This window comes from Symphalangus syndactylus, chromosome 5 (assembly GCF_028878055.3).
Source record: "Symphalangus syndactylus isolate Jambi chromosome 5, NHGRI_mSymSyn1-v2.1_pri, whole genome shotgun sequence".
Lineage (NCBI taxonomy): Eukaryota > Metazoa > Chordata > Mammalia > Primates > Hylobatidae > Symphalangus > Symphalangus syndactylus.
In genome coordinates this window covers 147,480,258-147,495,696 of record NC_072427.2, presented here as the reverse complement: position 1 = coordinate 147,495,696, position 15,439 = coordinate 147,480,258, and the positions used below count along the sequence as shown (strand labels likewise).

The 15,439-nt window shown below is 37.5% G+C and overlaps 1 protein-coding gene across 4 annotated transcripts in view; it reads right to left on the bottom strand.

Moving 5' to 3' along the window:
- The window catches only part of CD163 (CD163 molecule), a 134,938-nt gene that overhangs the window by 85,342 nt on the left and 34,157 nt on the right, over nucleotides 1-15,439 (bottom strand). The window contains exon 1 of one of the 4 annotated variants that reach the window (XM_063639691.1): nucleotides 9,314-9,405. The exons of the other annotated variants lie outside the window; for them this stretch is intronic. Within the exon in view, the coding sequence (XP_063495761.1) occupies nucleotides 9,314-9,338 (25 nt within the window). The 5' untranslated portion in view covers nucleotides 9,339-9,405. Of the gene's footprint in view, nucleotides 1-9,313; nucleotides 9,406-15,439 lie in introns of those variants that run through there. 4 annotated transcript variants of the gene reach the window in all.

The following is a 15,439-nucleotide window of genomic DNA, read 5'->3' as shown; positions in this document are numbered from 1 at the left end:
AAGTCAGGAATTTAGAAATGAAATATAGAGGAAGATAGGACTCTGTCATGAAGATTCCTAAGGAGAAATGCAAGGGATATAAAATACCAATAGACATCTAGAGTGTGAAACCTAGAATGAAGTTATCAAAAAGAAAATTTAAATTTATAAAATAACTCAAAGGATAAAACTACCAACCATTCCATATGCCACATAATATTAACCCTGGCACATAATATTAAGCACTGAATGAAAGCTCATTTATGGAATAAATGAATAAAAGAATCTGCTTTAGTTTTAGAATATTTTGTTCAAAAGGTATTTTATACACATCCCCTCATTTGAGTCTTGCTCTAAAATAATATCTGGGTGTACCATGAAGAAAATTTTTATTTAAAGGATCCATTAGTTCATTCATTCTTTAACTTAGTTAATGTAGCTTAGTTAACGCATGCTAGAAACTGTGATAAGTGCAAGGAATAAAATAAGCATGATCCCTGCCCTCAAATAATTTACTATCTTACTTGGAGACTAGACAATTACAAATGATGTTATGAGATTTACACAAAGAATGATATTATGAATATATATAAAAAAGAACTTATTAGCTCTGCTCTTGGTACTCTAATTGAAGGTTCAAAACAAATTCCAGTTCAATAATGTAAGATAATCCTATTTTAAATACTTATATAAGCAAATAAGTGATACAGAAAAAAAAACCTGTAGGTATTTAAGCAGGGGATAGTATTACATTATAAATTGCCCTCAGAGACCCTCTCAACTGGTGGTTTCACTGCATTTCGAAAAGTGTCTTCTAAACCATGGTGGGTTTTTTGGTGGTTGTTTTGTTTTGGTTTTTTTTTTGGCTTTAGTAACTGAATTATTTCATGGTCCAAGTGGTACACAATAAGAAGTTCAATTTTCAATGCACTTTAAATCCAAGAATTTAAAGTTAAAAGAACAAAAAAGCAGGATATAAAAGACTATTTAAAAAGTAGGTCCAGTAAATAGTGACGAAATTAGAATGACTGAAGTTGGGGGAAAGCAGAGACTGATCAGATTACAGAGACTGCTTAGGACATGAGAATGTTTCCTTTAGTGTTAAAAATAGAAGCAGGATATGAGGCAGGAGTGGAGCCCAGTTGTAGTGATCAGGCAAAAATGTAGGACAAAATGGCACACCTCTTGGTTCATCAAAATACTGGTGCTATGCTTGTATAAGAAAGCAGGATTGCCACCGTAAGTTTGTAATTTCAATAATGGCCAACGTGAAAGAATATTCAGGAGAGAAAACGGGCATTGCAGAAGTCTTTTTACTTCTTCAAAATCATAAAGTCTAGAAAGTATATATCAAAGTTGTAAAAAATTAGACCTTTAAAAATTAAGAAGTCACTTTAAAAATCAGATATTAGGGCTGGGCGCGGTGGCTCACGCCTAAAATTCCAGCACTTTGGGAGGCCAAGGCAGGCGGATCACCTGAGGTCAGGAGTTTGAGACCAGCCTGGCCAACATGGTGAAACTCCGTCTCTACTAAAAATACCAAAATTAGCCGAGTGTGATGGCCCATGCCTGTAAAACTCAGCTACTCTGGAGGCTGAGGCAGGAGAACCGCTCAAACCCAGGAGGCAGAGGTTGCAGTGAGCTGAGATCACGCCACTGCACTCCAGCCTGGGCGACAGAGTGAGACTCAGTCAAAATAATAATAATAAGATATTAAACATGAAAAAGGAAAATATAGCTTCAGGAGCAAAGAAGCACAAATACCAAATTCTAACACATAAAAGAACAAAATAAAGAAAACTAAGGCCTTTGCAGAAGTCAAGCCAATCCTGTCTACTAACAACGGCAGAGGACCCAGGGGATGCGCTGTGCATTTTCACGCACATGGCCTCCTTTCATCTTGCCAGGCACTTTGTAAAATCATTAATAATTTCTGCATCTTGCAGATAAGAAAACTGAGGCTTAAATAAGTTAAATGCTTTACTCAGCATTGTATTATGTAGAAGAACAAGGATTGAAACAGTGACACTTTGACTCCATGCCCATTTTCCTTTCCATTTAAACATATTCTATGTCAGGATTAGAAAATTCTTTACAGTAAGATCCCAGAAAACTTTAAGGCAAAGAAAAGCAAATTGCACAATGAACTTTCATCATGAAGAACACAATCCCAGAGACCAGAAACTTTCATTTAGGCTGAAGAAGTTAGAAAAATGAAAAAAAAAAAGTAAACTCTAAGCAAAACTTAAATCCATAGTAAAAGTGCCAGTACTAATGGGCAAAGATAACGTGGTGGGCTTCAGAAATATTTGTATCATTTCTTTATTGTCAATGCTCCAGACGGAAGAATGTTACCACTTATTTATAGTATAGAATCTTTTCTCCTATTCTCTATGGAAAAAAAAGGAGTAATAAGTCAGATAACAACCAAATTTATACTTTCTATTAAATTCTAAAAGTGGTATGTGAGATTTATAGTCATCCTTGTTAAGTTTCTTTAAAGCTTATGAGCATAGAGATGAGTGTTTTCATAAACGGATTTTTAAAGGAAGAGCGTAATGTGCTTCCCTTTTTTAAAAGCAGCTGCTTGCAAAACCCAGAAACAGTACATCCAGTTACTTGCTGAAAACCTCAGCCTTTTACATCCACAATAAAAATTGAGTACAAAATGTACAAAGCATAGATTTTCCCCATGTGATTATTATTAAATCCTTAAGTCAAAAATATTTAAGAATTTATTAATAGGCATCGATCCTAAGGAAGCGAGTGAACAAGATACATATGCAGAGTTATTTATAGTAGTGAAAATTTTGAAATAAATGTGTATCCAATAAGAGGATAAAATTTTCAATAAAATTTAGGACATCGATTCATCAGACTATTATGCAACTATTAAAGATGCTAATGTTACTCTAGGTGCTGATATAGAAAATCAGTATTATTTTATAAGTTAGAAAGGAAGGTTGCAGAACATTAAAATATATAATTACGTTTTACAAATACCTACACATATTTATATTTTTACACATATCTATGTATATATTAAAAGGTCTGAAATGATAAAAATTGAATTATACTTTACTTATTTCTGACTGACCTGTACTATATATTTTATTTTATATTAAAAGTGAAGAAATAACTTTTTAAAATAGCATGTGGCTCCCTATGTGTAATTTATCAGGGGAATATGGTTACATTTGAAACACAGAAAGATAACCAGAAGGAGAATAAAAAATAAAATGAAAAGCAAAGTGTGTATTCCAAGTGGTTATGAAATCTCCTGATATCTAAAGTTAATCTTTAGTTTAGCTGGGCACAGTGGCTCACTGTAATCCCAGCATTTTGGGAGGCCAAGGCAGGAGGATTGCTGAGGCCAGAAGTTTGAGATCAGCCTGGCCAATACAGTGAGACCCCATCTCTACAAAATATAGAAAAATTAGCCAGATGTGGTGCCGTGTGCCTGTAGTCCTAGCTATTTAGGCAGCTGAGGTGGGAAGATTGCTTGAACCCAGGAGTTCAAGGTTGCAGTGAATCATAATTGCGCCACTGCACTCCAACCTGAGTGACAGAGCAAGATCCTGTCTCAAAAAGAAAAAAAAAACCCACCACCAACAATAACACAACAACAAACCAAAACAACAACAACAAAAGTCTTCAGTTTAATAGTAAATTATCTGTAATTTGAGTCCTTATCCTGTGATCCTGCAGAGAACTCAGTCCTTGTGCCTAGAATCTCCAAAAGTCTCCCGTGGATATTTACATGATTTGATCACTTCTCAAAGTATCCCTTCTCCCTTCTCTAGGATCACCTCTGTTCTTTTATACATTTTTCTTCCTAATATTGCTGCTAATAACCTTTCATGAAGATTTAAAGAATTCATTAGGAAAGCAAGACAAAACAGAAAACTTCAAAGTGAATATCAGATAATCCTTGCCCTGTGACCATTAACACTGCCCTGTTATAGAGGTTCTTTAGTGGACAACCAACAACTCCCTTTTTAGCCCCAACCTTCTCATGTTTCTGGGACTTGCTTCTACTCAAAGCAGAGGTCTCTCTTTGTTATTACGTCTTTACCACGGGCCCTACAAATAAAAATGTAATAATCTGTCATTATTTAATATATAGTAACCTTGACACCAATAAAAATAATCATTTTGCTTTATTTTGCAGAGCTTTTCCTCCTAGTTTTGGCTGTTTTAACACCTGGCATAATGGAGGGTAATTGAAGAGTTCTCCCAAACAAAAGAGCCCCTAAACATGACTTCTGCAATTCCTAAATGTTGAAGTAACTAGGAACAGCTTATAAATCAGTAATTTTTTGCAGTATGTGGTAGAGGAGTAATTCAAGAAAGAAATTATAAGGGCTTGAATTAACACAAGGGCACATTAGGAGAAGACAGTTAATAGATAATAGAATAAAGAAGTAAATAAACTTGGTTAATGGATGCAGGCACTAATGGAGTGGTGTAGATGACTTCCAGATTTTCTGCCAAGCAACTAGGCTAGAGAAGATCAGAGGGATCTTCAATGTGGTTACAAATATTGGTACACAAGTTTTTGGGTACAAAAGTGTTTTAGAGTTCAACATGAATTTGAGATTATTCTGAAAAAGTTAATCCTCAGGTGTCTGGCATTACGGGGAGGCACTGAAAAAAGAAAGTAAAAATCTTCAGAGAATGGATAAGAAAAGAGAAGAATCATTCATACATTTCATGTCTTACCAATAAATTCAACATACAAGTAGGCAGAAAAATGAGTGCCCAACAGTAATGACAAAAGTCAGTTGATAAAAAGGAAAAATGTGGCGGGTAGGTTGAAAAGACATTTGCTATTGAAGAAAAGTGGCTTATTATTCTGTGATGGTTTTTATGAACAGGATAAATGACATCTATCATTTTGACCACCAAATCAAGAATGTGACTTAGATGCTAGGAGAAAAATTGTTAGAGAGCCAGTATGAGCAATGATTCAAGAAATATGCCAAGATGGATGGCTATGTAAGTCTGAATGGGGTATTTCTGGGAACTGATTCTAATTCAGATTGGAGCCCAGCTTTAATCCTTTCTCCATTCCATAAAGAAAATTAAAAAGGCAACCTGAAACAGGCAGTAAAATCTCTGGGAACAACTTTGTTAATCTAAGTATAATTAGACATTACAAGATATAAATGGGGAAAATCCATGTGTTACCAATATAGATCCTAGGTTTTCACTGTCACATACATGAAAAGGATGTTGATGGCAACACCACCAATTTTCAGTGTTCAGAGCAAAATTCTTGGGGTCACCCTTGATCCCTCTCTTACTTCCATGTTCCATATCCAATTCTTCAGGAAATCCCATTTACACCACTTCCAAAATACATCTACATCCATTAACATCATCCTGATCAGGGTCACCATCATCCCCTACCTGGAATCCTGCTCCAGCCTCCTAACTACCTTTGCCTTTCCTAAGTATCTATTCTCATCAAGATAACTAGGGTAAACTTTTTAAATTTTATGTCAGATCATGTTACTGGTTAATTCAAAACCCTTCAAAGGGTCCCTATCTCATTAAGAATAAAAGCTAAGTTACTTAAAATGGCCAGTCTATAGGGAAGTAACCAGCTCACCCCACCACTACCACCACCCTCCTTACCTCTCTGAATCTTCTCTATTTCCCTACTCATTAATTTCCACCCACACTGGCCATCTTGCTGTTCTCATGCACCCCAATTCTAGTCCTGATTCAGGGCCTTTGCACTGGCTGTTCCCTTTTCCTTGAATATTGTTCCCCCAAATAGCCACCTGGCTAATGCCCTCATCCCCTTCAAATCTTAACTCAGCTTCTCAGCTAGTCTTTTCCATAATTATTTTAAAAAACATTTCCCCCATCCTTATAACTCCATTACTGTATTCACTTTTCTTTTTGTTTGTGGAATTTTTACTTTCTAACATATCATATAATTTATTGATTGATTTGGTCTATTTTTGCCTGGGGGTACGTCTCTCCCCTTCTCCACATCCCACATCTAAAAATAGGCTCCATGATGTGTGGGGGTTTTGTTCTCTGATATATTCCAAGCACTTAGAAAAATACCTTATACATATTTTTGAGTAGACTAATGAGAATCAGTTATGACTGTTTCTAAATCAGTTAGTGCCATGTATCCCAGTCATTGTAGTTCATAAACAGGTTTTCCCTCATATTGAACAACTGATGCTGTTCATTGATACTAACACTTGGTGGGAGGTGATGAAGAGACCCACATATCATGGCACCTTACTCTTATTTTTGGAACTTTTTTTTTTTTTTTGAGAAAGAGTCTCACTCTGTCCCCCAGGCTAGAGTACAGTGACACGATCTTGGCTCACTGAATCCTCAGCCACCAGGTTCAAGCGATTCTCCTGCCTCAGCCTCCCAAGTAGCTGGGATTACAGGCGTGCACCACCACGCCCAGCTAATTTTTGTATTTTTAGTAGAGACGGGGTTTCACCATGTTGGTCAGGCTGGTCTTGAACTTCTGAACTCGTGATCTGCTCACCTTGGCCTCCCAAAGTGCTGGGATTACAGGCATGAGCCACCACGCCTGGCCTGGAATGTTATTACAATTTAATATTTTAAATGCTATAATTAATAATATCTCATTGGACCTCCTTTCAAATGTATTTATCTATAGAAACCAACACAAGTTGAGATATTCTAGATCATGTACCCTTTAGGAATTGTCTTGTGCATAGTTAAATAAATAAAATTTCACTAATAGATCAAATATGAATTAAATTAAGAGTTGTTTCTATAAAGATCGAGTATTTCAGGAAAATGTGTCACTAAAAAGTAATTAGATTAAATGTGAATAAGAAAATTTAAAAATGTCAAAAAATTCTAAAAATCTAGACAGATCCTACACAGAGATTGCTTGAAAAATGTCTTTAAGCTCTGACTCTAAAGAATCTGAAACTAGTTATCTTAGATAATGCTTTATATATAAGATTATTCAAGAATAAGGAGGCAGAACTACAGATGGTTAAACCAATCAAAAAGGAATCATTCATTTTTGCCTTATATAAAAGGATTGGGAAAAGAATGCACATTTATATGTTTTCAGTTATGTTTCAGTAATGGCACTTACATACATCTGAAATGATTCTCTCACACCCATTTTCTTCTCTCAACCCAAAAGTTGACAACATGATGTCCATTTTATCCCAAATAATTTATTAAAATAGACAAGTATTTTCTTGTTTCCTTGTGTTTTTCTAAAAATAAGGACATTTTCTTTTATAACCATAGTGCAAATATCAAAATCAGGAGAAATTTATAAAATCAAGAGATTAGCATGAGTGCTAAATCATGTATTTAATCCATGGATCTTTATCAGATTTTGCTAATTTTTTCAGTGATGTCCCCTTTAGCAAAAGTAAATCCTAGACCATCTGTTGTTTTGATTATTTGGCTAAGTGGTATCCATTTTCTTCATTGTGTCAATATACTGTTTTTCCTTTTGTACATAAGTAATTTGTGGAAATATACTTTAAGAATATGTAAATAACTTCTCCCACCACAACTACCAAGCCCAATCTACTTAAGTTAGAGAGGCTTTTCAAAAAAAAATTACATTTTTTATTTAACAATTATTTACAAAGATTTTATTATGATTATGTTATTTTGATTATGCACTAATAAACATTATAATCATACTAAATCCAGAAGATTCAGGTTAGGCATTTTTAAATCCTTCATAGTCACTATATCAGGGACAAAGGATGTTTGTTTTTCTACTAGTGAGGTTCAATTTGATCCTTTGATTAAGGCTTCTGTGTATTCTGGGATTGAATAAATACACTGGGAGATATTTCTCACTATGGAAGAAGAGAGTTACAAATATGGAATGAGAGAAGTTAGAATGAATTCTGTGATACTGGATTGGATTTTGGAGATATCAACATGAATTCTGGTTTTTGATAGATAGATAGAGGCATAGAGATAGATTGTATGTATGCGTGTGTGTATGTTAAGTAGCTCTGACTGCTTAGACAACCAGCAATGACATCCCAAAATCAAGTATCTCACTTAGTGTTTGTATCTTGGTTTCTAAATGCCATTCTCCACAAAATGAATCAGAGTTCCTTTGAGAAATGGCTAATTTCAAGACTAGGAAAGTACAAGCTAACTTTGCTATTTTTTTTACTTCATTTAAAATTTTTGCTTTACTTTTTTAATTCCATATGACAAATTTTTTTTCTAGGTTTAGTTATGATTACAATTATTAGCACATACTCAAAACAACATAATTATATTGAAATGTTGGTAAATAGTTCCTAAACATAAAAAGTACAGTTTTGGAGGTTTCAAGATGGTGGAGGCTGAGGGATTAACAGAGAGGCTGAGTTGAAGACCTTTACAAAGTAAAAGAATACCGGGATACTGTGGATCATGGCAGACGGGAGGCAGGACTAGGTTGCAGCTCCAGACAGAGCAGTGTGTGGGTGCTCTCCTTGTGAATTTTAGCTCCAGATCGACTGCAAGAACAAACCAGCAATCCCAAGGGGACCCACAGACTCTCTGAAGAAAGCGGACTGCTCCTGCAGGAACTGGGAGACCACCCCCAAAACTGTGAGTCCCTTACCTGTGGAATTGGGACTGGGAGACCCTCCTCTTCTGAAAACACACCCCCACTGGAGAAACTGAAGGTCTGTTTGCAGGAGAAGTTTCCAACTTCACCTGGAGCTGAATCAATTTGGAAAGCCAGGTGAACTACAAGGGTAGAGGAAGCAGCAGAAAGGCCCTGGGCACTCGCTGGGTCCCCAAGCCAGCCATTCCTGCCTGGCACCACAGGGATCTAACGGGAGAGGAGCAGGGAGTAAAACTACACAGGGAGAAGGAAATCTCTAGCTAAAACTTTGTAACAATTTGAACCCAATGAGAAGCCTCCCTGCCAGTACCTGGGGCAGGGTGCAAATCCAGTGTGCAGACTTTGCAGGTCAGGGAAGAACCAAGCCTTTTTCTTTCCCAGCTGGGAGGCGAATAGCCTGGGGCAGGTTTTCAAGCCCATACTGCACTCTGCCTGGAAACAGACTGGGGGCTGTTAGCAGGGGCACTGTGGGAAAGAGATGGGCCCTTTGGTTTGCATGGGAGCTGGGTGAGGCCTGTGACTGCCAGCTTTCCCCCACTTCCCTGGTAACCTGCATGACTCAGCAGAGGCAGCCATAATCCTCCTAGGTACACAACTCCAATGATCTGGGACTCTCACCCCCATCCCCCACAGCAGTGGCAGCAAGACCTGCCCAAGGAGAGTCTGAGCTCAGACACACCTAGGTCCGCCCCCACATGATGGTTCTTTCCTACTCACCCTGGTAGCAGAAGACAAAGCACATATAATCTTGGCAGTTCTACAGCCCCATCCACTGCCAGTTTTTCCCCTATACTACCACAGCTGATGCTATCTGGAAAGCGCCACCTCCTGGCAGGAGACCAACCAGCACAAAAATAGAGCATTAAACCACCAAAGCTAAGGACCCTCACAGAGTTCATTGCACCCCTGTGCCACCTCAGTCAGAACAGGCACTGGTATCCATAGCTCCATAGATAGTTCACATCACAAGACTCTGTGCAGATAACCCCCAGTACCAACCTGGAGCTAGGTAGACTCTCTGGGTGGCTAGACCCAGAAGAGAGACAACAATCACTGCAGTTCAGCCCACAGGAAGCCACATCCATAGGAAAAGGAGGAGAGTAGTACATCAAGGGAGCATCCCCTGAGACAAAAGAATCTGAACAACAGCCTTCAGCCCCAGACCTTCCCTCTGATAGAGCCTACCCAAATGAGAAGGAACTAGAAAAACAACCCTGGTAATATAACAAAAGAAGGCTCTTCAACACCATTTAAAAAATCACACTAGTTCACCAGCAATGGATCCAAACCAAGAAGAAATCCCTGATTTACCTGAAAAAGAATACAGGAGGTTTGTTATTAAGCTAATCAGGGAGGGACCCAAGAAAGGCAAAGCCCAATGCAAGGAAATCCAAAATGTGATACAAGAAGTGAAAGGAGAAATATTCAAGGAAATAGACAGTTTAAAAAAAATTTTAAAATTCAGAAAATTTTGGACACATTTTTAGAAATGCGAAATGCTCTGGGAAGTCTCAGCAATAGAATTGAACAAGTAGAAGAAAGAAATTCAGAGCTAGAAGACAAAGTCTTCAAATTAACCCAATCCAACAAAGACAAAGAAAAAAGAATAAGAAAATATGAACAAAGCCTCCAAGAAGTCTGGGATTATGTTAAATGACCTAACCCAAGAATAATTGGTGTCCCTGAGGAAGAAGAGAATTCTAAAAGCTTGGAAAACATATTTGGGGGAATAATCAAGGAAAATTTCCCTGGCCTTGCTAGAGACCTAGACATCCAAATACAAGAAGCACAAAGAACATCTGGTAAATTCATTGCAAAAAGACCTTTGCCTAGGCACATTGTCATTACATTATCCAAAGTTAAAATGAAGGAAAGAATCTTAAGAGCTCTGAGACAGAAGCACCAGGTAACCTATAAAGGAAAACCTATCAGATTAACAGCAGATTTCTCAGCGGAAACCCTACAAGCTAGAAGGGATTGCGGCCCTATCTTCAGCCTTCTCAAACGAAACAGTTATCAGCCAAGAATTTTGTATCCAGTGAAACTAAGCATCATATATGAAGGAAAGATACAGTCTTTTTCAGATAAACAAATGCTGAGAGAATTCACCATTACCAAGCCACCACTACAAGAACTGCTAAAAGGAGCTCTAAATCTTGAAACAAATCCTGGAAACACATCGAAACAGAGCCTCTTAAAGGCATAAATCACACAGGACCTATAAAACAAAAATACAAGTTAACAAGCAAAAACAAAAAACAAACAAAAAAAAACAAAGTACACAGGCAACAAACAGCATGATGAATGCAACAGTACCTCATATTTCAATACTAACATTGAATGTAAATGGCCTAAATGCTCCACTTAAAAGATACAGAACCACAGAATGGACAAGAACTCACCAAACAACTATCTGCTGCCTTCAGGAGATTCATCTAGCATGTAAGGACTCGTATAAATTTAAAGTAAAGGGGTGGGAAAAGGCATTTTATACAAATGGACGCCAAAAGGAAACAGGGGTAGCTATTCTTATATCAGACAAAACAAACTTAAAAGCAACAGCAGTTAAAAGAGACAAGGAGGGACATTATATAATGGGTAAAAGGCTTCGTCCAAAAGGAAAATTTCACAATCCTAAACATATGTGCTTCTAACACTGGAGCTCCCAAATTTATAAAACAATTACTAATAGACCTAAGAAATGAGATAGACAGCAACACAATAATAGTTGGGGGCTTCAACACTCCACTGACAGCATTAGACAGGTCATCAAGACAGAAAGTCAACAAAGAAACAATGGATTTTTTTTTTTTATTATACTTTAGGGTTTTAGGGTACATGTGCACAATGTGCAGGTTTGTTACATATGTATCCATGTGCCATGTTGATTTCCTGCACCCATTAACTCGTCATTTAGCATTAGGTGTATCTCCTAATGCTGTCCCTCCCCCCTCCCCCCACCCCACAACAGTCCCCGGAGCCTGATGTTCCCCTTCCTGTGTCCATGAGTTCTCCTTGTTCAATTCCCACCTATGAGTGAGAACATGCGGTGTTTGGTTTTTTGTCCTTGCGATAGTTTACTGAGAATGATGTTTTCCAGTTTCATCCATGTCCCTACAAAGGACACGAACTCATCATTTTTTATGGCTGCATAGTATTACATGGTGTATATGTGCCACATTTTCTTAATCCAGTCTATTGTTGTTGGACATTTGGGTTGGTTCCAACTCTTTGCTATTGTGAATAGTGCCACAATAAACATACGTGTGCATGTGTCTTTATAGCAGCATGATTTATAGTCCTTTGGGTATATACCCAGTAATGGGATGGCTGGTCAAATGGTATTTCTAGTTCTAGATCCCTGAGGAATCGCCACACTGACTTCCACAATGGTTGAACTAGTTTACAGTCCCACCAACAGTGTAAAAGTGTTCCTATTTCTCCACATCCTCTCCAGCACCTGTTGTTTCCTGATTTTTTAATGATGGCCATTCTAACTGGTGTGAGATGGTATCTCACTGTGGTTTTGATTTGCATTTCTCTGATGGCCAGTGATGAGGAGCATTTCTTCATGTGTTTTTTGGCTGCATAAATGTCTTCTTTTGAGAAGTGTCTGTTCATATCCTCTGCCCACTTTTTGATGGGGTTGTTTGTTTTTTTCTTGTAAATTTGTTTGAGTTCATTGTAGATTCTGCATATTAGCCCTTTGTCAGATGAGTAGGTTGCAAAAATTTTCTCCCATTGTGTAGGTTGCCTGTTCACTCTGATGATAGTTTCTTTTGCTGTGCAGAAGCTCTTTAGTTTAATGAGATCCCATTTGTCGATTTTGGCTTTTGTTGCCATTGCTTTTGGTGTTTTAGACATGAAGTCCTTGCCCACGCCTATGTCCTGAATGGTATTGCCTAAGTTTTCTTGTAGGATTTTAATGGTTTTAGGTCTAACATATAAGTCTTTAATCCATCTTGAATTAATTTTTGTATAAGGTGTAAGGAAGGGATCCAGTTGCAGCTTTCTACATATGGCTAGCCAGTTTTCCCAGCACCATTTATTAAATAGGGAATCCTTTCCCCATTTCTTGTTTTTGTCAGGTTTGTCAAAGATCAGATAGTTGTAGCTATGCGGCATCATTTCTGAGGGCTCTGTTCTGTTCCATTGATCTATGTCTCTGTTGTGGTACCAGTACCATGCTGTTTTGGTTACTGTAGCCTTGTAGTATAGTTTAAAGTCAGGTAGCGTGATGCCTCCAGCTTTGTTCTTTTGGCTTAGGATTGACTTGACGATGCGGGCTCTTTTTTGGTTCCATATGAACTTGAAAGTAGTTTTTTCCAATTCTGTGAAGAAAGTCATTGGTAGCTTGATGGGGATGGCATTGAATCTATAAATTACCTTGGGCAGTATGGCCATTTTCACGATATTGATTCTTCCAACCCATGAGCATGGAATGTTCTTCCATTTGTTTGTATCCTCTTTTATTTCATTGAGCAGTGGTTTGTAGTTCTCCTTGAAGAGGTCCTTCACATCCCTTGTAAGTTGGATTCCTAGGTATTTTATTCTCTTTGAAGCAATTGTGAATGGGAGTTCACTCATGATTTGGCTCTCTGTTTGTCTGTTATTGGTGTACAAGAATGCTTGTGATTTTTGTACATTAATTTTGTATCCTGAGACTTTGCTGAAGTTGCTAATCAGCTTAAGGAGATTTTGGGCTGAGACAATGGGGTTTTCTAGATATACAATCATGTCATCTGCAAACAGGGACAATTTGACTTCCTCTTTTCCTAATTGAATACCCTTTATTTCCTTCTCCTGCCTGATTGCTCTGGCCAGAACTTCCAGCACTATGTTGAATAGGAGCGGTGAGAGAGGGCATCCCTGTCTTGTGCCAGTTTTCAGAGGGAATGCTTCCAGTTTTTGCCCATTCAGTATGATATTGGCTGTGGGTTTGTTGTAGATAGCTCTTATTATTTTGAGATACGTCCCATCAATACCTAATTTATTGAGAGTTTTTAGCATGAAGGGTTGTTGAATTTTGTCAAAGGCCTTTTCTGCATCTATTGAGATAATCATGTGGATTTTGTCTTTGGTTCTGTTTATATGCTGGATTACATTTATTGATTTGCGTATGTTGAACCAGCCTTGCATCCCAGGGATGAAGCCCACTTGATCATGGTGGATAAGCTTTTTGATGTGCTGCTGGATTCGGTTTGCCAGTATTTTATTGAGGATTTTTGCATCAATGTTCATCAAGGATATTGGTCTGAAATTCTCTTTTTTGGTTATGTCTCTGCCAGGTTTTGGTATCAGGACGATGCTGGCTTCGTAAAATGTGTTAGGGAGGATTCCCTCTTTTTTTATCGATTGGAATAGTTTCAGAAGGAATGGTACCAGTTCCTCCTTGTACCTCTGGTAGAATTCAGCTGTGAATCCATCAGGTCCTGGACTCTTTTTGGTTGGTAAGCTATTGATTATTGCCACAATTTCAGAACCTGTTATTGGTCTATTCAGAGATTCAACTTCTTCCTGGTTTAGTCTTGGGAGGGTGTATTTGTCGAGGAATTTATCCATTTCTTCTAGATTTTCTAGTTTATTTGCATAGAGGTGTCTGTAGTATTCTCTGATGGTAGATTGTATTTCTGTGGGATCGGTGGTGATATCCCCTTTTTCGTTTTTTATTGGATCTATTTGATTCTTCTCTCTTTTCTTCTTTATTAGTCTTGCTAGCGGTCCATCAATTTTGTTGATCTTTTCAAAAAACCAGCTCCTGGATTCATTAATTTTTTGAAGGGTTTTTTGTGTCCCTGTTTCCTTCAGTTCTGCTCTGATTTTAGTTATTTCTAGCCTTCTGCTAGCTTTTGAATGTGTTTGCTCTTGCTTTTCTAGTTCTTTTAATTGTGATGTTAGGGTGTCAATTTTGGATCTTTCCTGCTTTCTCTTGTGGGCATTTAGTGCTATAAATTTCCCTCTACACACTGCTTTGAACGTGTCCCAGAGATTCTGGTATGTTGTGTCTTTGTTCTCGTTGGTTTCAAAGAACATCTTTATTTCTGCCTTCATTTCATTATGTACCCAATAGTCATTCAGGAGCAGGTTGTTCAGTTTCCATGTAGTTGAGCGGTTTTGACTGAGTTTCTTAATCCTGAGTTCTAGTTTGATTGCACTGTGGTCTGAGAGACAGTTGAAACAATGGACTTAAACTAGACCTTGAAACAAATAGGCTTAACAGATACGTGTAGAACATTTCATCCAACAACTGGAGAATACACATTGTACTCAACAGCACATGAAACTTTTTCCAAGATAGACCATATAATAGGCCATAAAATGAACCTCAGTAAATTTAAGAAAATTGAAAGTGTATCAAGCACTCTCTCAGACCACAGTGGAATAAAACTGGAAATCAACTTCAAAAGGAACCTTCAAAACCATGCAAATACATAGAAATTAAATAACCTGCTCCTGAATGACCATTGGGTCAAAAATGAAATCAAGATGGAAATTTAAAAATTCTTCAAATTCAACAACAATAATGACACAACCTATCAAAACCTCTGGGAAACAACAAAGGATGTGCTAAGAGGATAGTTCACAGCCCTAAATGCCAACATCAAAAATACTGAAAGAGTGCAAACTGACACTTTGAGGTCGGACCTCAAGGAACTAGAGAAAAGAAAAACAAACGAATCCCAAACCTAGCGCAGGAAAGGAAATAATCGAGATTAGAGCAGAACTAAATGAAATTGAAATAAAAAAATACAAAAGATAAATGAAACAAAAAGCTGGTTCTTTGAAAATATAAAATCGATAGACCATTGGCAAGATTAACCAAGAAAAGAAGAGAGAAAATCC